Source organism: Lagopus muta, chromosome 27 (assembly GCF_023343835.1).
Source record: "Lagopus muta isolate bLagMut1 chromosome 27, bLagMut1 primary, whole genome shotgun sequence".
NCBI classification, from domain to species: Eukaryota; Metazoa; Chordata; class Aves; order Galliformes; family Phasianidae; genus Lagopus; species Lagopus muta.
The window spans coordinates 322,841-345,898 of NC_064459.1; the positions used below are offsets into that span (position 1 = coordinate 322,841).

Sequence of the window (23,058 nt, forward strand, 5' to 3'; positions counted from 1 at the left end):
GCTTCCGCAGCCGCGGAGGGGGGGCAAAGCGGAGGCAGAGCGGGGCGCGGGGATCCGCGGCACTTCTACCCCCTTCGCGGGTTGGGGCATCCGGGAGTGCGGCGCTTCCGCCTTCGGGGCGTGCTGTGCGGCGGGACAGCGCCACGTCGTGAGGATGTCTAAACTGGGGACATCTGTCCATAGGGACATCCATCCATAGAGACCTTCACCGCGGTGTGGGGACATCCGCCGTGGGGACATCTGGCATGGGGTCACCCACCTCGAGGGGCAGCCGCGGGGATATCCACGGTGGAGACACCTGCTGTGGTGTGGGGACATCTGCTGCCATGCAACCACAGGGATCTCCAGTACAGTGGGGCACGTCTGTTATGGGATCATTGCCCACAGGGACACCCACAGTGAGGAAATCCAGCATGGGGACATCCTGGGAACAGAGACGTCCTGGTGGGAGGGGACATGTGCTCATGGGGTGCATAGACATCCGCGTGTGACACGGCGGCACAGGGACAGGTCCAGGCCTGAGTCACGTCCTGTGGGGTCAGTGACACCACTTGGGAAGTGAGACAGCCACGGGAAAACACAGCCACCCCACACACGCACATCCCCAGCCAACGTGGCGCAACCGCGTGGGAGCCGACAGGGCGGGCGTGGGTGTCCTGTAGGACAGCAGTGGGACGTGCGGCCTGGGAGACAGAAAGACCAAGAGGACAGCATCCCAAAGGCAGCAATCAGAGAGTGGGATGTGTGGGGTCCCTGTGGCTGCTGGCAGGAAGCGGAAGAGCTGGGGGGGGAAATGGGACAGTTGGCAGTGCTTGCATCACTGGCCCCTTCTGGGGAATCCGGCCTTGCTGCAGCCCTGACGAGAGCTGCCGTCATCCGGGGCATTGGTGACCATGGGGCAGCCCCAGTGTGTCAGCCCAGCCAGCACACGAGAGCCAGACCCCAAACATTGCCCCACTCTGTGCACCACAATGGCCCCAAAGCACTGCTCTGCTGGGCCCCATGCTGATCCCAAAGCATCACCCCGCTGGGCCCCACAAGGACCCAAAGCACCGCCCTGCTGGGCCCCACATTCATCCCAAAGCACCACCCCGCTGGGGCCCCACACCGATCGCAAAGCACAGCCCTGCTGTGTGGTCCACACTGACTCTGAAGTGTGGCCCAACTGAGACCCATGTTGACCCCAAAGCATCATCCTGCAGACACCATGCTGACCCCAAAGCATGGGCGAAAAGCATGCTCTGATCTCTACAATAAGCATGGCTCCATTGCATTCCATATCAACCCCAATTCATGGCCCCACTGCAGCCCATACTGACCCCAAATCATGACACCACTGAGTCTCATACTAACTCCAAAACTTGGCCCCACTAAGCCCCAAAGCACGGGCACAAAGCTCGCTCTGAGATCTGCTGGCAAAGCACGGCCCCGCTGAGCCCCGCAGTGCCCTGCACAACACAGCAGAGGTGGTGCCGATGCCCGCGGCTCTGCGTGCTGCAGATACGAAACTCAGCAACTGTTGCGAAACATGGAAATCCCGCACGGCAGCCGCTTCCTTCCAGCGCTCCTTGAAAACGCGTCGCTCAGCAGCCAGGCTCAGAGCACCCTGAAGGCAGCGGGAGGAGCAGAAGCACAGCACTGCAGCCTGCCTTCACCCTCAGGTTTCACACGGCACAGAGATGGCGTTTGTTCCCGACCTGGACGCGCTGGAGAGCAGCAGGTGAGCACTGAGAGGGGCTGGGGGCTCACTGCGGGTCTGAGCTTCACGTGGCCCAAAGCTCACCATTCACTTTGCCTTCCAGCCTCAGCGAGGAGACTTTCTACGGCCCCTCCTGCCTCTGCCTTCAGAAGGTACGGATGGCAGAGTGCGGTGGCTCGGTGGCATGGTGCCCTGGCAGCGCACGGTGCTCAGCCGCAGCCCTCTGCCTGCAGAAGCCTCGCCTGGATTCTGAGCACACGGCTGTGGGTGTGCAGGTGTCAGTGAGGAAGGGACGCCGGAGCTTCCGGCAGGCTGCCGTGCTGGTGGTGGCCATGACCAAACTGCTGCGGAGGCCAAAGCACAGGGACTTTGCTGACAGCGACTTGAGCATGCTCCTGGAGGAGGTTTTTGGTAAGAGCGCGGCGCTGGAGGAGGAGGGATGGTTGCTGGGGTGTTGTTGCCACCTGCTGACCTCCTGTCCCCCGCAGAGCCCGTCACCTTCCAGCGGCTGCAGAGCAGCTACGCCGGGGCGCCCGCCTTCCGCTACACCCGCTCACAGTCCTTTGACATCTTCGACATCAACCAGAAGTGCTTCGTGCTGGAGTCGCCCACACAGCTGGTGGCCCTGCACCTCCAGGGGCCCTCCTCCAGCCAGAAAGGTGAGAGCACCGCATCCTTGTCCCTGCCCTGCCCCCTACCCCTATCCCTACCCCCTGTCCCCGCAGCATGCCCGCTGACCCGTCCCTTCTCCCCGCAGTGAGGCTCAACATTGCGCTGTATCGGCCCCGAGGCCCACGTGGCAGCGCTGGAGCCGGGCAGACACCAGTGGCACTGGGCATCAAGGGCTACAAGCTCTACATGTCTTGCGTGCTGAGCGGCGCCGAGCCCACGCTGCAGCTGGAGGTGAGCATCCCATGTCCCCATCCCATCTTCACTTCCCCACCCGGCGGTCCCTGCCCCCCGCTGAGCCTCTCCGGGTCTGCATTGCAGGAAGCCGACGTCACGCGGGACATCGACAGCGCCGAGCTGACCCGCTTCATCTTCTACCGCCTGGACAGCCCGGCCGAGGGCACCACGCGCTTCGAGTCGGCCGCCTTCCCTGGTTGGTTCATCTGCACCTCCCTGCAGCCCCGGCAGCCCGTGGGCATCACCAACCAACCCGACCAGGTCAACGTTGCCACCTACAAGCTGAGCGGGCGCTGACTGCCCGCCCCAACCCAAACCGGCCCGTTGCTGGTTTCCATGCTGTATGTACCGAGTACAAGCCCTGCTGCCCCGCCACGCTGTTCCACGTGGAATAGCCGCTCTGGGCCCCGTGGGCCCGAGTCACACGTCGTTTATGTTTCGTTACCGTCCTGTTGCTTTTAACTTATATTTTTTTACCGTAATTATGATGGATTTTGTTTCACTCCCCCCTTCTTGGGGTGGAGGTATTTATTGTGAGATTGGAGAAATAAAAGCTTCCCTGTGGACGCGTGTCTCAGCGTGTGCCTCTGGGGATCGGTGGGGCGGTTCTGGCCGGAGGAGAAGCATTCCCGCAGCAGGCAGCAGAGCAGGACCCGGCGCCCCACACCCAGGCCGCCTCCCGGGGTACCTGGGGGCAAAGACTGGGGCCCGCCGCACCCCTCAGAACCCCCAACGCCTCCCTCTGAGCCCCGTATCTCTCCTTAAGAGCCCCCTCTCAAAGCCCACCCTCCGCAGCCCCTCTTAGAGACCCCGCACCCCCCCACACAGCACCGACTTCCCCTCACGCCCCTCTCAGCCCCCCGGCGCCCCTGCCCCGCTCCTCTCCACCACACCCGCCTTCTCACACAAACGAATGCGATTGGCGGACGCGTCCTTACGGCCCCACCCGTGGCTCCGTTGTACCCGCCCCTTCCGCTCGCTTCGCCCAATCGCAGCTCACCGTCTTCGCCCCGCCCCCCTCATCGTTCTTCTCCATTGGGCGGTTTGAAAGAGGCGGAGGCCAATGGGCGCGGGGCGGCGGTTGGGCGGGTTGTGGAGATGGCGGCGGCTGCGCAAGGTGAGCGCTGGGAGCGGGGATCTGAGCCCGGCTGTGGGGCCGGAATCAGACGCGGGGGGTGCGGGGAGCCTGGGCCGGCCGCGGGTGCGGGTCTTTGTGGAGGCGACTTGTGGGGTGACCGCGAAAGGAAGGAGCTGGAAGGAGCGGTCCTTGAGAGCAGCCCTGCACAGAAGGAGCTGGGGGTGAAAAGCTGAATGTGAGCCAGCAGTGTGCGGCTGCAGCTGGGAAACAAACGGGATCCTGGGCTCCAGCAGAACGGGGGGGGTGGCAGCAGGGACAGGGGGGCGATTGTCCCCCTCTGCTCTGCTCCTGTGAGGCCCCATCTGCAGCACTGCGTCCAGGGCTGGAGCCCCCAGGACGAGAAGGACAGGGAGCTGTTGGAGGGAGGAGCCGCAGAGATGAGCGGGGGACTGGAGCAGCTCCCTTACAAAGACAGGCTGAGGGAGCTGGGCTTGTTCAGCCTGGAGAAAAGAAGGCTGCGGGGTGACCTCAGTGCAGCCTGCAGTGCCTGAAGGGAGCCTGCAGGCAGGAGGGGAGTCAGCTCTGTGCAAGGGGAGATGGCAGCAGGACGAGGGGAAACGGTTTGAATGGAGGGAGGGCAGCTGGAGGTTGGATGTCAGGGGGAAGTTCTTTACTATGAGAGTGGTGAGGTGCTGGAACAGCTGCCCAGAGAGGCTGTGATGCCCCGTCCATCCCTGGAGGTGTTCAAGGCCAGGTTGGATGGGGCCCTGGGCAGCCTGGGCTGCTGTGAAATGTGGAGGTTGGTGGCCCTGCGTGTGGTGGGGGGTCGGAGGTTCACGATCCTTGGGGTCCTTTCCAACCCAACCATTCTGTGATTCTGTGAAATGGGGTTGGGGGCAGTGCTGGGGGCTGCGGAGGCAGGAAGGGATGCGGTGTTGGGGAGCGCTGGGCTGGGCTGGGTGCACCCAGAGCCCCCAGTGGTCACTGAGTTGGGCCTTACTGCCCTGTGTGAAAGCAGAAAGAGGGAGAGCAAGTCTTTGGGTGATGTGATAGGGATAGGATGAGGGGGAACGGAGCTGGGATGGGACGGGCAGCCTGGGGAAGCTGTGGCCGCCCTGTTGCTGCTGGTGCTCATAGGCAGCACCTCCTACAGGCCGTCCCATGGGCCTGCAAAGCTCCGCACGACTGCGCCCTGGGCAGCTTGGTGCTGCAAGCATCAAACAGCTCTTGTTCCAGCGGGCTGCAGGCAGCGCCTCGTGTGTGCTGGGGGTCTGGGAGCAGCACTGCGCTCCAGCTGGGAGCTCGGTGATGTGCTCGTCCCCACAGCGCTGCGTGCACCATGTTTTCCTACCGTTTCTTTGCAGAAGAGCGGAGAAGAAAGCTCCAGGAGTACCTGGAGGCCAAAAGGAAGCTGAAATGCCCCAGTACCAAGTAAGTCGGGGTGTGCAGCTGTCTCTGCATCCTGCCTTGCTGCAGTGCTTGCTAGCGAGAGCAGCCTCAGCCCTGTGCCAGCTGTCAGAGCTGAGGCTGGGGCAGCTCCTGCAGTGCCCTGGCGCTGCTCTGCTGTTACTGGCAGCATCAGAACAGATGTGGTTTGAGTGTTGACGTTTCCTGCTCTTTAATACCACGTCTGCTGGGTGTCTTCTGAATCTCCACGAAGCTTTTTCATCCCAGGCTTTGGGTTTGCAGGACAGCTTTGTTTGCATTACCAGCTTTGTGCAGTAGAAAGCAGTCCAATTTTGAGTGCTGCATTTTAGCAGCCTTCAGCAGTAGGGTAATATTAGGAAGGGACATTTCAGCCCGTTTAGAAGCAGTCAGAGAGAAGCTCATTGCCACAGCTGACCTGTTAAGTGAGCCCCCATCACGTCCTGCCCAGCCCCATCAGCTGCAGGAAGCGCTTTGATCTCTTTTCTCGTCAGTGGAAGCTGTGAGTTATGCAACTGTCTTTTGTGTCACTTTTCCATTGCCCCGCGGAAGGAAAAGAAATATGACATAGTTCTTCCTTGACAGCTTCAAAATGCTTCTCATCAGCTCTGGTGGCTGTGGCAACCAGAAGCACTTGGTGTGTTTCAGCTTTTCTGGAACAGCTGCTCAGTACTTGGGTAACTTGTTTCTGCAGGACCTATTTAAAGGACCGGACTAATCGCCTGGATCCACTCTTAAAACCAGTTTCTAAACCAGAACATGTAAGTACTTAGAACATGTTAGTACTTAGTAAGAACATGTAAGACTTACCAGTCTCTTTTCAGTCTGGTTTTGTATCTCATGCTTGAAGTGCTCCCAGGCAGAACGGGGCACACAAACCAGGACAGTGAGTTCCTGACCCCGGGCAAGCAGTAATCAACGCCCTGCTAAATATCTGGCCCCAAGACAACTAATTAGTTTACAGAGGAACTTCAGCTGAGAGAATTGTCCTCTGCCCTGGTGCTGGGTGTTACACTGGGCTTGCTTCCCCCTGCAGGGCTCTGTGCACATCCCCTGGGCTGGTGGGGCTGCGGGGTGGGACGGAGCCGAGCTCTGCTCAGGGCCCTGCCTCAGCTTCTTTGTCTCTGCAGCTTGACAGGAACAAGAAGGGTGCAGTCCAAAACATAGCAAAGGGCACCTGGAAGGATGACAAGCCTGCTGCCAAACCTGCACAGCCAGCTGGGCACGCTGCACTGCGGCAGTCCTCACGTGCATCGCAGAGAGCAGCAGCGATGTGGCCACGGCAGCTGGGGAAGGGCACAGAGCTGCCTGCAGGCCTCGTTCCGAGCACAAACCCCTCTGTGCAGCCCAAAGGGAGGCTCCCAGCTTCTGCCTCTTGTCTGCTAAACCCTGGAAGGCCGGAGGAGAGTGGAAATGGCCAGCCTGTGCCTGGGGCACCTTGCTCCCTGAATGAGGGCCTGCAGGAGTGGCTTGGCTGTGGCAAAGAGAATTTGCCAGCACAAGCAGCTGCAAACCCTGTGCCCAGCAACACTTTTCAGTCTAATGGGAACAGTCTGGGGAAAAAGAGAGCTTTGGCTCATGGGCAGAGCTCAGGCACTGTGTCAAGGACTGTCAAGGGCCCAAAGGACAGAATTAATAGCTGCCAGGCTAAGGAAGTGCTGATTCAGGAGAAATTCAGGAAACCCCTGCCAGCCTCAAAAAGTGCATCCCAAAAACCAAACGGCACAACCCGGCCGTTGCAACCCCCTCAGTTCCTTGCTAATTCTACACGTTTGCTACAGAAAAAGCCAGCTGTAAAACAGGAAAAAAACAATGCAGCAAGGGAACCTGGGGGAAAGCTTGGCACGTCTCTGATGGGAACTCTTAAGCACTCCAACAGAGCTCCTGCAAAGCCCCCGGCCTCCAGCCGGCCCCAGGGCAACACAAGTGGGACCACAAGGACACCAGGCCTGAAGCTGTGCACCACAGGGCAGTGGCAACGACCCACAGTGAAAGGGGGAGCAGACAGGAAGGATGTGAAGGCAGCGCCTTGCGGACACGCAGCAGTATCCCGAGCGGGAGTCCCAAAAAAACAGTCTCTTCCCAGCACCTACAGCTCCAGAACTCAAGGAAATCGGGGTGAATTTGGGAGCAGCAGGGAGGTGCGTAAACCAGAGCTGCTGCAGGCGCACGGAGTGCATGCTGGGCGTGTTCCCAAGAGCCCAACACCAGAGGATCGTAGGTGAGTGGCATCGTTGGCTGACTGTTCTCCCACCCAGGGGAAGCAGAGTGAGGCACTGAAGTACATGAGCCAGGTGCAGGGCCCCAGCTGCAGTCTGAACTGCTGGGATGCTGCAGCACAGAGGGGGGTGAGGGTGAAGTTCGGTGTCCTCTGGGTTCCTCGTTTCTGCCACGCGATAACTGCCTGCAGGCAGCAGTGAGTGAGCAGTGTGTGAAGCACAGCCTTGCTGCTTTGTGCTGCCTCTCCCATTTTATCCTCGGGACACTCTGACATTTGGGAGGGTTTGCCTCCCCTGCCTGCCTCGGTTGTGATTCTTAGGGTAGATCTTCCCAAGCAGCTACAAACCCAAAGGGCAGCCGGGCAGCAGGTGCCAGCGGTGTGTGGTGCTGACAGCGATCCCTCGGTCCTTCCCCAGGAGACAGCTGGAGCAGTGGCTGGCCTCCAAGGGCAAGTGCTATAAACGGCCGCCTATGACCCTGCCTACAAAAAAGCCGATGAAGCAGAAGCCAGCCCACAGGAGCACCGTGCAGGAGGAGCAAAAGCCTGAGAAGCCGGAGCAGCTCTACCTGGCCAGGATCAACGCCCTGCTGACGGAGTGCCTGAAGCTCATCGAGGAGGTGGGGATGGGGAAGGAGCTACGGCCACCAGGCTGCTCTTTTCTCGAAGCAAAGCATTCTTGCTTGGCATAGGAAAAGTCACCACGCTCAGTTCACCCCTGGAGTTGAGGGCATGCAGTGAGATGCACTGCAAGGAACACGGGTCGATGGCCGCTGTGCAGGCGTCCCTGCGGTCGTCCTGGTGTGCAGCAGTGCATCTTGCAGCAGGGATTCCTGCAGCAGCAGCCCAGGCTGGTTGAACCACTCCAGGATATGTCCCTGGTGGGCCCCACCGCTGGGAATGCCATCTGCTAGCCCAGCTCTGGGTTTGGTGGCCCTGCTGGTGCCTGTGCTGAAGAATCTGTCCCTCGACTTCCCTCTGAAATGCTAGGCTCTTTTTTTTTGAGGGAAAATGGAGACAGAAAAACTGTATCATCCATCCAAGGTTATGTATGAGATTTGTGGAATGTGAGTGCGAGGTGCAGACTTCAGACCACCCTCCTTTTCGCCTGCTGTTTGAGAGGATGTTGGCATGCAGGCCCAGCTCTTCTCCAGCACTTCACCTTGTCTTGCAGGGCGTCCCATCAGAGGAGCTCTCAACAATTCTGTGCCACGAGCCCAGTGCAGAGAAATGTGCCAAGTTCTGGATCTGCAAAGCCAAGCTGCTTGCCCGCGATGGCCCTTTCGATGTGACAGGGCTGTATGAAGCAGCAGTCTGCGCTGGTGCTGAGGTGAGTAAGGAGCCCTTTGGTTCCTCCTGTGCACCAGCAGGTTGCCCCAAAGCCCTGGGGTTGGATTTTGGGATCAGTTTAGCAGCTGTTGGTGGAAAAAGGCCTTTAGAGCTGTAAGTCCTGGTTGTTTCCACAAAACCACTTGAGGCAGTGTATGCACAGGGCAGAGGAGGGCAGGGGGGGCTGTGGGTGGGCTGGCAGCACGTTGGGCCTGGTCTGCACCTGGGATGGGCATCTGCACACAGATCTGGAGAAGGGAAAAGCTGTGGCCATCTGCACTTCCCTGAGGGAGGCAGCAGGAACCTTTTCTCCTTTCTGACCTGTAGTCTTCTTTCCCTGCCTGCCTTGACCTGTGTCCTGATTTTTATTTTATTTATTCATTTCTTGCAGCCACTCCAGGAGCTCAGAGAAGTTGTCCTTGATATTTTGAAGACTGCAGAACAGCCATCAGAGGGTAACACGGGCATGCAGGGGCTGGCTGGCAGGCCGCTGTTCCCCGTGCTTTGCAGTCTGTCCCAGCAGCCCGTATCCCTGCTGACTTTGCTGAGGACTGAGCATTGTGAAAGCCCAGAGCCCTCAGCTCAGAAATGGGGCAAAATTCCTCTGGCAGAGCTGAGCCTGGCGCAGCATGCAAGGTGCCCTGGGTTACGTCCAGAGCTCTGCAGTGCTGTAGTTCCCCCTGCAGCTCTCTTCCCTCTCTACAATCCTGCTGCCCTTTTCTACGTCCAAATGAAGGCCATAAGTCACAAGCACTGTCCCCCAGGGGTCCATCTTGGGACTGGTGCTCTTCAACATCTTTATCAGTGCCACAGGCAGTGGGATTTGGTGCACCCTTAGCAGTTTGCAGATGCCACCACACCGAGCGGTGCAGTTGATGTAACAGAAGGGAGGGATGCCGTCCAGAGGGACCTGGGCAGGCTTCAAAAGTGGACCTACATGAACCTAATGAGGTTCAGCAAGCCAAGTGCGAGGTGTTGGGGTGGGACAGTCCTAGGTTTGGTTAGCCTGGGGAAGAGAAGGCAGTGGGGACACCTCACTGTGGCCTTCCTGTCCTTGGAGGGAGCTTACAAGCAGGAGGGAGGCCGGCTTTTCACACAGTCTGACAGTGGTAGGGCAAGGGGGAATGGCTTTAAGCTCAAAGAGGGGAGATTTAGGTTGGGTGATAGGAGAAGATTCTTTACTCGTGGGGTGTTGAGTCGCTGGAACAGGTTGTGGGTGCCCCATTGCAGGAGGCATTCGAGGTTGGATGCAGCCCTGAGCCGGTGGTTGGCAACCCTGCCCATGGCAGCAGGTTGGAGCTGGGTGATCTTTAAGGCCCCCTGTGACCAAAGCCACTGTGATCGATGACTCTCCTCTCCTGTCAGGGCAAAAGCCTGAGCAGCGCCTTCTGTGGGAGCCCACGACACCTTGCCCAGGCGAGAGGCAGCAGGCGGCTGTGACCCCGTGCCAAACAGAGCGCGCCCTGAGCAGCCTGCCTGTCTCCTCCATCAAGCTACAAGTGACGTCTGTGCCCAGGTGAGGCTGAGCTGCCGCCAGCGAGCGCCCTGTGCCGTTCCCTGTGGGCTTTGCCCCACTCACGCTTCATTTTTCCTCCCTGCAGAGCGAGGGAGCTGCCAGAAGGCCAAGAGCTGAAATTCCTGACGCCGGTGCGGCGCTCGCTGCGCATAGAGAGGGCTGGGAGCCGCTACCCGGAGATGCTGAGGGACCACGACCCTGTGGTGTCATCCCTCAGTGAAATCCTGGATGATGATGAGGAGACTCAGTTCTTTTTCCGGAAAAACAAAGCTTTGCCAGAGGTGGCAGAGATGGAGGTTTTGAGTCTGTAGCCCCAAATGTTGCTGAGGGGATTCCCTGGGGGCTGCTGGCTCAGCCACACTGCCTTGCACTTACACCGTCTCCTCTCAGATGTAGCTACGCAGGGATGGCCTTTTTTTAGCCTTTTTCACTGTTTTTAAGTGTTTAAAGTTTTACACTAGAGATGCAGTGTGAGCCGGTGGGGTGCTGAGCAAGGTCTGGGGTTGGAGACGTGGGCTCTGTGCTGTGGGATCAGCCATTGGCTCCACCCCAAAGCACACCCTGGTTTTTGTGCTGGCCGATGGTTCTGGTTGCTGCAGTGCTCTGGGTGCCTCTCATGGTTTGGGAAGCGACATCCCAAGGGTTTGCTCCTGAAGAAGGAACACAGCCCGTCTGGAACCCCCTGCTGCCTCCTGCCACCAGGAGAACTGTGCTCAGCCTTGAAGCCAGCAGTGCTGTGAGGGCACCCAGAGCCCAGCATGCTGAGGGTTCCCCCCTGTGAGAGGAGTGCGATGGTTTTGCTGTTGCTGAGCACAGAGCAGAGCCCCAGCTTCATCTTCCTGCCCCCAGCAAACAGCCGTCCTGCCCCACGGCTCCTCACCACCCAGCTTTGGGTGTCTATAGAGGAACCTCAGCTGGCCCAGGAGCTGCAGGACCAGCAGTGCAGGGCTGCCCCAGGCACAGCACTTATCCCAGCTGCTGGCCCAGGCCTTGGAAATTGCCCTTTGCTCCAATCTTCCCCGGTCTTGGGGCAAAGGAAATTTTCTTTTGAAAAAAGAAAATATAATTTATGTCTCTTCTATTACTCTGTGACTCCAATAAAACTTTGGCAGAAGTTAACGTGCCTTTTATAAATAGACAAAGGTAAAGAAGGGGAGAGGCTGGGACTCTTAGCAGGTAAAAGGGTGCAGCCCTGGCCCCAGGCCCTTGTTGTGTTTGGGCACCATCCCCAGAGCGGTTGGAGCTGATGGAGAGCTGCTGGGTGCCCTCGTGCCGCCCTGCAGCGGGGGTGCTGTGCTGCCATCAGCCCCAGGGCAGCACCCAGTGTGTGCTGGGACCGGCCCTGCTGGACGGGCAGCTGTGGGCTCAGGCCTCGCCGTCCTCTTCCTCCCCTCCTCTGGAGTCCCAGGGGAGCCCCGGGTCCTGAGACAGACGGAGTGGCTCCTGCTGGCTGCGCCGCTCCAGCTGCAGCTCCGGGGCTGCGCTTCCCTCTCCGGCGTCCACAGGGCCGTGTTCCACCGTTGACTCGTGGGCCATCTGCGGGGATGGAGCGGGGTTGGCACCCGGCTCCCGATGGACTTGGGGGCGGGGAGGGAAACTGAGGCACGGGGTCAGCAGTACCAGGACAGAGGGCGCCCGGAAGAGGTAACTGAAGGGGTAGTAGAGGAAGTTGAGGAAGGAGGCGGCGTAGAGGTCTGCGTAGCGCATCAGCTGGCTGGCAAACAGGGTCTGGCGCGAGCCGCAGCGGAAGAGGCTGCCCATCTTCCCGTAGCACATGTCCATCTCGTGCGTGACTTGCTGCGGGCACAGCGGGGCGCTCAGGGCACCGCTATCCCACACCGGGCTGCTCCGAGGGAAGGGGACGGCGGTCCTGCCGCCACCTGGATGTGACGTTTGATGGAGCTGATGTCCGGGCGCTCGCTGCTGCCGCTGTCCAGATGCCTGCGGTGGAGCGGGGGGCTCACAAGGGCCCTTTGTGTCCCGTCCCCCCCCCTCACCCACGGGCAGGGACCCCAGAGCGATGCCCACTCACTGGTACAGCTCCGCCAAAAACAGATCCAGGCTGCGCAGCTCCTCAAACAGCTCTGCCAGGGCAAAGCTCCGGCTCAGCGCCGGCACCGCAGCCGCCCCTGGGGCTGGCAGGGGGGTCCTGCAGGGAGGGGAGGCACGGCTGGGGCTGCTCACCGCTCTTCTCCGTCCACACCTGCAGCTCACGGGCCAACTCGGGCACCACCAGGAAGGTGCGCCAGCCCTGCCGCTTCTTGGACTTGAGGATGTCCCCGAAGATGTGGTCCCCCATGTACAGGATGTCCTTGCCCTTCACGCCCAGCAGGTCGCACACCAAGTCTGAGGAACCTGGGACAACAGGATGGCATGATGTGGGGTCACTGTGTCACTGCATCCCCCTGTCACTGCACCCCTCTGTCACTGCATCCCTGTGCCACTGCATCCCGGTGCCACCATATCTGTGTCACTGCAACCCCATGTCACTGCATCACTGTGCCACTGCGTCCCAGTGTCACTGCATCCCTGTGTTACTGCACTCCTCTGTCACTGCATCCCACTGCCACTGCCTCTGTGTCACTGCATCCCCCCGTTACTGCACCTCTCTGCACCCCAGTGCCACCGCATCCCTGTGTCACTGCATCCCAGTGCCACCGTGTCCCCATGCCACTGCATCCCTCTATTACTGCAATCCTCTGTCACTGAATCCCTGCGCCACTGTGTCTCTGTGTCACCATCCCAGTGTCACCATGTCCCAGTGCCACTACACCCTACTGCCACCACATCCCTGTGCCACTGCATCCCCGCATCAGTGCATCCCTGTGCCACCACGTCCCTCCACCACCGTTGTCACCCAGCCACGCGCTCACCACCAGAGTAGACAGCACAGTGCTGGAGGGGCCCCGTGTAGGTCCCAACACGCAGCTTCCCCGTGTCCTGTGAGCACAGAGCACCCCATGATGTCACTGCACCCCATGGCTGGTGGGGGGATGCGTGGTGCCCCGGTCCCCACCGTGTTGACTTGGCGCAGGACGGTGCCCTCAGCAAAGAAGAGAGGCTTGCGGGTGTCCACCACAATGAGATCGAAGTAGGAGCGCCAGGGCCGTGGGGGGGGTCCCGGTCTGCTTGGAAGGGGAAGGGAAAGTGACACAGGGATGGGGTCACGTTGGGTGGGGGCACCCCCAGCCCCAGCACAGCTGTCCCCTTACCTTGTCCACATCACTGAAGTCGAACAGGTAGGACATGATGGCCTGCAATGACATGTGGTGTCAGCTAGGAGGGCAGTGGGGTTGTGGGGGTCACCCCGAGCTCTGCCCCCCCCCCCCCCCTCCCAAAGCAGCAGTGCCACCACTCACATCGGTGTAATTGTAGTCACTGTTAGTGGCCAGGAACACCTTCCCCACCTCCCTCATGCGGCTCAGCAGCAGTGGCACACGGGGCTGCGGGGCACAGTGAGAGCAGTGGGGGGGCACACGGGGACTGAAGGGGCTGGGGGCCTGGGGGGGGCTCGCAGACACTCACATCCTTCACCACGTATTTCTCCAGGTTCTCCAACGTCTTCTCCTTCAGGCAGCCCTGCAGGGGGGGATGGGTGGTGAGGAGGTGGCAGAAGGTTGCAGTTTCCCCCCCACCCCCAAACCTGCTGGGGCCACGGGGTCCCCCAGCTCTGCCCACAGCCCCACCGAGAGATGCACTTGGTCCATGGCCTCACGCACGTCCTGGAACATGCTGCGGAAGGACATGAAGAGGTTCCCGTGCCTGTAGCCGGTATCGCAGCTAAAAATGGGCAGAAAAACAGGGGGTGAAGGTGCTGCGCAGCGGGGGGATCCCTGGACCCCCCCCCATTCCTGAAAACAAACCCCCACGTCCTGCTCACCTGACGTATCTGGGGCAGTTGGAGAAGAAGTCCACCAGACAGGCATAGAGGTGGGTCTCTGCCGTGGGAGGGGGCTGTGAGGGGGCGCAGCACCCCAAAAAACGGGGGGAGGTCTGGGGCTGGGGGGAGGGGAGCACAGCTCACCCGTGAGGTTGAAGAGGGTGTTGAGGATATGGAAGCGCTTCATGTCGTCCCGCTGGATGAACTTGTTGGGGTAGTAGTGCAGGATCTCAGCCCTGCAGAGGGGGCACGGGGCCGCTCAGCCGCTCCAACCCAAACCCCAACGCTACCGAGGGACTCCCAACTCCCCCCCCCCCTCCCCCTAATACAAGAAATACACACAGACCCCCGGAGGAAGCGGAAGCCGTGGGCGCAGACCAGCAGGTTGCCATGCGAGTCCACCTTCAGCAGGTTCCCATAGAGGGCGTCGAACACCAGCCCCCTGCGGGACCGTGAGCAGGGCAGCGGGCTTGCAATGCGTGTGCGCCCCCCGACCCCCAACCCCAGACCCCCCCCAGCACTCACCGGGTGGGGAAGGTGGGGTCGTATTTGTAGGCCAGGATCTCGGAGGGGTACCCGATGGACACCAGGTGCTCCAGCAGCAGCCTGAAGCCCAGCTCCTCATAGGCGGGCGATTTGTACACTGCAGAGCCCAGGGGCCATGTGGGTTTGGGACTGGGGGTCTCAGCCCCTCCCCCCCCCCCCCCCCCCCGGCGCGATTCAGCCCCCCCCCACCCCGCCCCACGCACTGGCCAAGGTGTAATCCATGTCGAAGCCGAAGCACTTGATCTTCTCCAGCGCCAGGCTGCGGTTCACGAAGATCCTGGGGGGGCCGGCGGTGTGTCGGGGGGTGGGATGGCACGGAGCCCACGGGAGCGGCGCGGGGCGCGGGACGGGGGTTTGCCGTATAGTGAATTATTGGGGCAGAAAAACGGGATTTAACCAACAGAGGTTGGAGAAACACGGAGCCCCCATTCCGCCCGCTCCCCCGACCCCCCACTCTTCCCCCGACCCCCGCCTTCCCCCCCCGCCCCACCGATGCTGGCAGTCCCTGCGCAGTGCCCGGGGGTCGCCCCCCCCCAGCGCCGTGCCCCGCTCCCTCTCGCTGCCCATCACCGCCGCCTCCCCCCCCCACCGTCGCTCCCCTCCGCTTTAAGGGGCCCAGCGCCCCGCCCCCCTCCCTCCCCCGAGGGCCGCCCCCCACCCCCTCCCCCGAGGCAGCGGGCAATCATTAACCGGGGGTCAAGGCCCGACCCCGGGCAGCCCCAACCCCACGGAGCACGAACCCCGCCAGCAAAGGCCCCCAACCCCCCCCCCGGCAGCCCCCGCTGCCATCAGCCCAGCACCGCTGCAGAGCCCTGATAAGACCGCCCCCCCCACCCTACGCATCCCCTGACGGGGGGGGGGGCCACACGTGAGGCTCTTATCAGCATTCCCAGGCCCAGGTACACCCAGGGGGTGACGGACATCCCTCCCCGCCACCCCCCCCCCCCCCCCCCCAAAGCGAGGCACAGCACTGGCGTACGAAGGAAACCTTTATTGAGTTCGAGGTAGCAGCAGTGCGGGGGGCAAAGCCGAGCACAGCACAGCCCGCAGCCCCCAGGGGGTCACTGCAGGGGTCCGGGTTCAACTGGGGGGGCAGGGATAAAAAAATAAAGCGGCCCTGTCATTACTAGGCTGGGAGCACCGGGACAGCCCAGCACCAGGACAGCCCAGCACCGCTCAGCTTGCCTTGAGAGACACGGAACGTTAAAAAAATAAACCATAAAGAGCCGGCGGTGACAACACGCAGAGGAACGGAGGGAGCCCCATGGCCGGGAGGGGGGGGGGGGCTGTGTGTGACCCCCCCCCCCCCCCTCCTGGGGCAGCAGCAAGCAGGCACAGCACGGCCTCACGCTCCCAGCACAGCGAACTTGAAGAGGGCCATGATGGCAGCGCTGATGAGGCCCGAGATGGGCACGGTGACGAACCAGGCCATGAAGATGTTGCGGAACAGGCGCCAGTCCACCGCTTTCCTGGAGCGCAGCCACCCCACCGACACCACCGAGCCCACCTGAAGGAGGGCACCGCTCAGTGCAGCCCCCTTCCCCCCCCCCCCCCCCCCCCCACCCCAAAGCCCCGCTGCTCAGCACTGGGGTTGCAGCTCTGCCACCCGCCCTTCTCCCAGCTTTGAGGTCTGCAGCCCCTCCAGGAATGCAGGGAGCCACGCTCAGCTCACAGCTCACAGCCCACGGCCCTACCTTGCAGTGCGTCGTGCTGATGGGGAGGCCCACGTTGGAGGCGATCACCACGGTCAGGGCGGATGCCAGCTCGATGCTGAAGCCACTGCAAGGATGAGAACAGGAAGGTGAGACAGAGCCCAGCCCACAGCCCCTCTGCATGTGCGGATCCTGCGCACGGCGGGACCAACCCTTGTGCACAACAGGGTGGGTGTGCAGGCAGGCACTGCCCACGAGCCGCACCGGAGGGAATCGGTTCTCCCCCCTGGGCACACGCAGCCCCCAGGAGCAGAGCTCCACCTTACCTGGATGGTGTGATAGGAGTCAGGTCCTTGCCCATGGTCTGGATGACCCTGCGGCCCCACACCCACAGCCCGATGCAGATCCCCACGCCCCCGTAGAGCAGCAGCCAGATGGGGGTTGCCACCTTGGTGGCCACGTCCCCTGTCTGATAGACCAGGTAGAGCGCAACCAGGGGGCCGATGGCATTGCTGCAAGAGAAAGGCGAGCGGTTCAGAACCCAGAGCGCAGCTCAGAGCTCCGGGAGCAGCCATGGCACTGCTGCTACTGACCTGACATCGTTGCCACCGTGAGCAAAAGAGCCAAAGCAGGCCGTGAGGATCTGCAGGAACTGGAAGAGGAGGGACACCTCCGGCTTGTCCTGGTCTTGCCACTCTTCCAGCGAGCTGCTGCTGCCCTTCCTGTCCCCGAGGCCCATCTCTACTTGAGCAGCATTCAGATCCACGTCGGCAGCAGGGTGCACATCGGCCACCGCATTGCAGTAGCTGGTGTAGCTGTCCATGCGGACCCGTTTCTTGGTGTCTGCCACGGGCCACGTCAGCTTCTCCATCTCCTCGCCCTCCCTGGCCCGGAGGGAGTCCAGGGGCATGCCGCAGATGGCCATGGTGTAGGATGTGTAACTGTTGTTGCGACGCAGGGGTTTGTCCCCCGAATCCCCCATGCAGTCCCCCATTTTGGCCAGGTGCAGTTTATGCAGCAGCTCCTTATACAGCCCCGAGTCCTTGTGCACGGTGTGGTACTGGTACTGCCCGCTGGAGTTCAGGTGGTGGCCCACGGGCTGGTGGAACTGCATGAAGTTACCATTGGGCAACTGAACGGCTCCTGCCAGAAGAGAAAGCGGTGAGCGCCCAACCAGAGCCGCCACGCAGCCCCAGCACGGCCCCCAGCGCTGCTCACCTCCGTCCACGTTGGTTTCCTTCAGGTCGCTGCTCGGGAGCCGCTCGGGGGCCTCCTCTGCATCCCCCAGGTTGAAGGACACCGTCCTCTCTTCCATGGCCACCCTCTGCGGCACAGCAGACCCTGCCTCAGCGCTGGGGCTCTTGGCATCGCCTGAGGGAGCGTCGCCCAGGGGCACCTTGGGCTCCTCGTGCTCCTCCTTCAGGCTGCTGCTCTTCTCCATCAGCGGGCTTTCAGAGGGACTTGATTTTATCTCTCCTGCAGACAGAGGCGGCTGCCGTTACATCCCAACCCTCGGCACAGCCACACCTGCCCCGGGTCGTGCCCCCACGCTACATTTATGGCAGACCGATCGCTTTACAGCTTCTCCTCAATCCTGAACTTTGCTGCTCCCCTTCCACCTCGATGCTCATCAGTCATACCTTGTCCGACAGGCGGCAGCCAGGCCGTCACAAAGCCAGCTCAGCTCCTATTTTTATCCCCACACACCCACACCGGGTGTGGTGAGCACCGCCACGGGGCTTCTGCCGGTTACTCCTTGGGCACGGATCCCTCTCCCAACAAACCAACCTTCCTCGGGCCGCCCTGCCCCGCAGCCGCAATGTGAGCCATCACCACTTCCACATGGTGATCTGTGCCAGGCCGGCGGCCCACCCCCTCCTGGGGTCCCCCCTCTCCATCACGAAGCTGCGAGCCCAAACACCCCCATCTGCCTCTGCTTCCCAAGGCAAGCCCTGGAAGCCCAGGCTGCTCCCATGGGCTGGAAGGAAGGAGGCATACAGTGAGGCAGAGGAGGGAGCCTGCCCTGCAGCTGCGTGGAGCTCCAGCAGCTCGAAGGGTTCTGAGGGCAGACATAAAGCTGTCAATCACACCCCAATTACAGCAGCTGACAAGGACACTAGTTAATCTCTCGCCTACAGGTCTGCAAATGAGGAAGCAGGCTGCATGCTATATCTGCATGCGAGAGCACGCAGCCCTCCCATGCTGCCAGAGCTACAGACTGCTGCTGGGTATTTCAATGGGTATTTCTGCCCCGGGGGGAGGATTTCACCACCTGCACAGCTCTGTCTCGCAACCCTCATCGATCCCCAGGAACGCTGCCATTCAAGGTTAGCAGCCTGCAGTGCAGACAGGGCCACCGGCTGCCAGCCAGCAGCACGGCGCTGCTCCCAGCAGGAATTTGGGGTGCCCCTCATGCTGTGGGGTTGGCCGGAGGCACCTGGGGCCGACAGCTCGGCTGCACAAACCCAGAGCAGCTTAAGTGCTACGTGAAGCCGCAGATCCCTGCTAAGAACAGCCCCACGGTAATGAGATTGGCTGCAGAAAGGAGCCCTGCCCGCAGAGCTGCACAACGCCGGTACTTACGTTCAATTTTCTTCTTCATTCTCGGACATACAAAGAACCAGACGACGAGAGCACAGACAACAGCACTCCCCGCCGAAATGAGGAGGATACCCCAGAGAGGCAGTTTGTCAAAGCCCAGCACTAGGAAATAAAACAAGGGATCTTGAAACCCCCGGGGACCCCCTCTGTGTCCGACTCTGCTCCCCCAGCCCGGAGACCACACAGAAAACAAGAGCTGGATCTCACAGAGCCCCGCCGGGTCGCGGTCTCCCCCACGGAAAGCTAATCTGTTCCACATGTTCAGGCTCTTTCCCTCCCTCCTGCAGCCAAACCCGATTAGTGCCCGGTGTGCATTCTGCCTGAGCAGCAACAGGAATGCTCTCAGCCGCCGCACAGCCCTGCGCCCTGCCTTGCTGCAATGTCAAAGAGAACAGCGGCACGGCTGCCGCAGCACCGCACTGCCTGCCTGGCACACGGGGACCTCAGCGGCTCCAGGAAGGGAGTTTCTCAGCTGCACACCCCAACTCAAAGCTCCTGCTGCAACGCCTGCCCTGCAGGAGGAATCCAAGCGCTCCTCAAGTGCCTTTTGGCAGGGGCTGGCACGTGGCCCCCAGAGCAAGCAGGAGGTGGCCCTGCTGAAGGCAGCAACACGCCGCTCCTCTGCACCAACACTGCAGCTGCACAACGCTGCGAGCCCAGAGGCGACAGCTGGAGGCCACAGCCCCGCTGCTGCCTCTTCTCCCCCTCCTCCTGTGGATGCTGCAGGGAAGCAGACACCCCCCAGAGCCTTCCAGGCACTGTTTACAGACAAAACCCTCGGAAGCCAACGCTGCCTCCTGTCACTCCACCTCCAGCCTCCAATGACCTCTTCCACTGTTCCACAACAGGAAACCCACTCAGACTGAAAACAGCTCATGCTGAGAGCTCTGCCTGATGGAAGCTATGATTTGTGTGTTTTCCTGCACCACCTGCCCTCGGCTCTGTGGGCGCTGCTCTCTGTGTGCCAGCCTGGCGGGCGTCACCTGGCCCGGCCGTCCCCCTACACAACAGCCAAACACAAACACATCAATCTGCTGTTCCCAAAGGGGCTGCAAACTGCGATACGAGCTCCTCTTCTCAGCACAGGTGCCAGCTGCAGCACACCACCTCTTCTTGCCAGGAAGCCTCAGGGATAATTAGTTCACTCCTAAGGGCCGGGTGTGCGGGAAGAGCCTCTGGCCCCACACCTCACTACAGGGCCACGGGGAGAACAGCAGCCCCAGCAACATCTGGGTACCCGGCTCAGAGGGGGGGACACATCACTATCTGGAGCTCTAGGGGAAAGTTCTGTGGGGTTTAGTTCAGGCAGGCACCTATCTAGCCCAGAACTCAGCGCACGCTAGCCTGCCGCCTTCTGAAACCGGCACAGGCCAGCCGCCTTCTAGGAGAATTCAGCCCTGAAAAGCAAAAAGGGGTAAATCGGGCATTTAATGGAGGCTTCATCAAGGATTTCCAAAGTGAGTTTCAAGCACCGCAGTGCGTACTTACAGGGCGCGCCGGTAAACATGATGGAGAAGAGGTTGATCCCCACCGTGCAGGCGTAGAAGACGGGCAGAGCACGCAGGCCGTTGGGGACGGGGTCAGCCTGCAAGACAAAGTTTGGAGCTGCAGAGCTGCAGAGCACAGCTCTCACTGGGCGCCCGGCTCCAGCAGCAGCTCTGGGCTGGAGGTCCCTGCATCCCCTCCCTGCGCTCCGGCTGCGTGGGGCTTTTGGTCCCACCGGGTGCTTTGGGAGAAAAGCCCTCCTCAAAGCTTTTGCCTCTTTCTCACTGATTCGGGCAGAACAACAGAGCCCTCAGCTTGCAAGCAGCTTCGCTGCCCTGCAGACCAGCGCCCGGAGGCAGCAGGAGCACCAACCCCAGCCCTGCCCAGCACTGCTGCCAACACCGAGGGACAGCGGGAAGCGGGAGGTGGCAAGCAGGGCTCTGAAAGGGCAGTTATGCAAGGCTGCTCCCACAGCAGTGACGCCGGAGCGTTTTGAAAGGGTTGCCAGGCAGAAAGCACAGCGATAAGATCTTAACATCTCTTGGAGCAGAAGTAGTTCTTCCAGACCTAAAATCACGGGCGTCATTAAACCGAAACGTGCAGAACAAAGTGCTGATAGAGAACGCCGGAGCCGGGCGCTCTGGGCAGCCAGCTGAATGCCCCCAACCCGAAGGATCAGCGTGCTTCAAGTTCATCACCCCCAAAAAACAACCTCCAAAGCTGCACCCCCCAACATTCTGGGTGCCAGACCCTTTTTTTCCCAGACTTCCAGACTCCCTAAACAGCAGAAATCTTTTCCAGCACAGACAGAGCCCGTGAATTCCCTTGAGATTTCACTGCCCCATCAGGGTGCTGCTGCCACCAGGCAAGGTTTAGGGCAGGGAGGAACACAGAGCAATTTGGCCGTGGAGCTTTGAGCACAGCTTTCAGCTGCCAGGATAGAATGGCTCACGACCAGAGGGTCCTCACGTGGCTGCCCCCAGCACAGCCCCCACACCAGACCTGTTGCTCTCCAGCAGTTTGGGATGGAAAAGCTCCTACATCTGTGGGCAGCAGCTCCTCCAAACACCAAAGGAAACCAGAGGAGCTGAAGGGAGTTCAAAGTGACACGGCCACAAACCACACATAAAGCAGCACCCTGAATCCTGACTTTGGGAGGCTGAAACCCGCAGCAGTGGGGAAGCAGCTGCAGCAGAACAGCCAGGAGGTGTGGGCTGCTCAGGCTGCCTCTCCTGCAGAGGGAAGTGCAGTTTCCAGGCACCGGGGACAATTTTGGTTCTTCCCGGCTTCAAAAAAAGCCACCATCATCACTTGTCAACTACCACTGCAGAATGAGAGCCTCACGTGAGTCCAGAAAAGCATGGCATGCAGCTCCAACCTTATCAACTCCAGCAGCAAAGCTGCAGCTGCCCCTGCTGAAACAGCCCAGATGTTTTGGAAGAGGCAAGCAAAAGCTCCTTATCTCCTGGTCCCCACCTCATGGGACAAGAGCGGGCCCAGGCTCCCCATCGCTCAGCCACAAGGACACACAGACACACTGCAGTGCACGCGGCCCAGCAAACAAAGCAGCGAGCAGCAGGAGCTCCACAGCCTGCCAGCACAGCTGGGCCATCCTTACCTTGCGGAGAATGAACCTACGGACGAGGAAGAAGAGGACGGCAGACATGATGCCGGAAAGGAGGGGCGAGATGAACCAGGACAACACTAGGAGGAAAGAGGTGCTGTTGGAGCCCTGCCGTGGGAAGGAAGCCCTGCCAGGAGCCGGTGCCACGCACCAAGGTGGGCACGCTGCTCCTGGAGCATCGCCTCGCCCGGCTCACCGATTTTTAGCAGCTCGGACCATTTGACGCCTTTCTGCCCTTCGGCCACCAGCGAGAATCCAATGGTCGCTCCAACGATGCAGTGCGTACCCGAGATGGGGAGCTTCAAGAACGAAGCCACAAGCTGCCACACGGCCGAGCCTGGAAGGCAAAAGGGAGGCGGGTGAGGAAGCACGGGGCACACCTGGGTGTCACAGCGCCGTGACCGGGACTCACCGAACATGGCGCTGATGGAGCCGGCCATCAGCAGCTCCTGCTTGCCGTTGTACATCTCCACATCGATCAGCCCTTTGCGGATGGTTTCGCTGACTTTGGCCCCCAGCAGCACGGAGCCCACCGTCTCAAAGATGCTGGCCAGGATGCAGGCCTGCCGCAGCGTCACCACGCCGGAGCCCACGGCCGTGCCAAAGGAGTTGGCCACGTCGTTGGCACCCACCGAGAAGGCCAGGACGAAGGCGATGATGAAGCCCAGCACCAGCATCCATAGGAAGGGGGTGAGTGGGGCGGCGGTGGGCTCGGAGAGGGGCAACTCCATGGCCAAAGCTCCGGGCTACGAGGGGGCGTGAGCGGGGCGGGGAAGGGCGGGGGGGGGGGGGGGATATGGGGACGCTACAATAAATTACGGCGGGGAATTAAATAGGCTGCGCGGCGAGCGGGACGCGGAGCTGCCGCCGCTATAGGGCTGCACGGCGGGGCGGGCGGCTGCGAGCGTTCAGGGCTGGGCCGGGCTCCATGGCGGCGGGCGGCACATCCTGCGGGCGGACAGCGGGGCCTCAACGCTCTTCCCGCGCACCGCCAACGGCCGTTCCACCCCCGCCCCGGTCCCGCCGCCACGCGAGGCCCCGCAGGGCCGCACCGCTCACCGACAGCGCCGGGCGGGAAGGCCGGGACGCAGCACGAGGG

The 23,058-nt window shown here is 61.2% G+C and overlaps 4 protein-coding genes across 6 annotated transcripts; 2 read left to right on the plus strand and 2 right to left on the minus strand.

The window, feature by feature from the left end:
- Window positions 1-1,172: 1,172 nt before the first annotated feature.
- LOC125685332 (interleukin-1 receptor antagonist protein-like) lies at window positions 1,173-3,350 on the plus strand. Of its 2 annotated transcripts, XM_048928314.1 has the most exons (6): window positions 1,173-1,720; window positions 1,803-1,851; window positions 1,933-2,110; window positions 2,188-2,358; window positions 2,457-2,602; window positions 2,690-3,350. In XM_048928314.1, exons 1-6 carry the CDS (start codon window positions 1,680-1,682, stop codon window positions 2,900-2,902), a joined length of 798 nt encoding a protein of 265 aa, XP_048784271.1. In that variant the 5' UTR covers window positions 1,173-1,679; the 3' UTR covers window positions 2,903-3,350. The 2 variants fall into 2 exon arrangements, with proteins under 2 accessions (XP_048784271.1, XP_048784270.1); XM_048928313.1 differs by having other exon boundaries at window positions 1,803-2,110.
- A 276-nt stretch (window positions 3,351-3,626) lies between these two features.
- CKAP2L (cytoskeleton associated protein 2 like) lies at window positions 3,627-11,145 on the plus strand. Its single transcript, XM_048928291.1, has 9 exons — window positions 3,627-3,722; window positions 5,048-5,114; window positions 5,803-5,869; window positions 6,239-7,329; window positions 7,745-7,946; window positions 8,501-8,656; window positions 9,047-9,110; window positions 10,021-10,171; window positions 10,257-11,145. The coding sequence occupies exons 1-9, from the start codon at window positions 3,704-3,706 to the stop codon at window positions 10,480-10,482; spliced, it is 2,043 nt and encodes a 680-aa protein (XP_048784248.1). The 5' UTR covers window positions 3,627-3,703; the 3' UTR covers window positions 10,483-11,145.
- A 123-nt stretch (window positions 11,146-11,268) lies between these two features.
- On the minus strand, window positions 11,269-15,174 carry LOC125685333 (cytosolic purine 5'-nucleotidase-like). The gene is made up of 17 exons (XM_048928316.1): window positions 15,088-15,174; window positions 14,801-14,874; window positions 14,577-14,694; window positions 14,398-14,493; window positions 14,196-14,287; window positions 14,052-14,109; window positions 13,858-13,951; window positions 13,697-13,750; window positions 13,531-13,614; window positions 13,373-13,425; window positions 13,188-13,296; window positions 13,045-13,111; window positions 12,356-12,526; window positions 12,204-12,255; window positions 12,052-12,112; window positions 11,792-11,968; window positions 11,269-11,707 (listed from the first exon to the last, which is right to left on the minus strand). The coding sequence occupies exons 1-17, from the start codon at window positions 15,162-15,164 to the stop codon at window positions 11,537-11,539; spliced, it is 1,608 nt and encodes a 535-aa protein (XP_048784273.1). The 5' UTR covers window positions 15,165-15,174; the 3' UTR covers window positions 11,269-11,536.
- Window positions 15,175-15,573: 399 nt separating this feature from the next.
- SLC20A1 (solute carrier family 20 member 1) lies at window positions 15,574-22,734 on the minus strand. Of its 2 annotated transcripts, XM_048928294.1 has the most exons (11): window positions 22,372-22,734; window positions 22,156-22,296; window positions 21,954-22,039; window positions 20,339-20,435; window positions 18,833-18,952; window positions 17,468-17,725; window positions 16,843-17,392; window positions 16,576-16,761; window positions 16,292-16,376; window positions 15,913-16,104; window positions 15,574-15,874 (listed from the first exon to the last, which is right to left on the minus strand). In XM_048928294.1, the coding sequence occupies exons 1-10, from the start codon at window positions 22,688-22,690 to the stop codon at window positions 15,943-15,945; spliced, it is 2,004 nt and encodes a 667-aa protein (XP_048784251.1). In that variant the 5' UTR covers window positions 22,691-22,734; the 3' UTR covers window positions 15,574-15,874; window positions 15,913-15,942. The 2 variants fall into 2 exon arrangements, with proteins under 2 accessions (XP_048784251.1, XP_048784249.1); XM_048928292.1 differs by having other exon boundaries at window positions 15,574-16,104.
- Window positions 22,735-23,058: the final 324 nt, after the last annotated feature.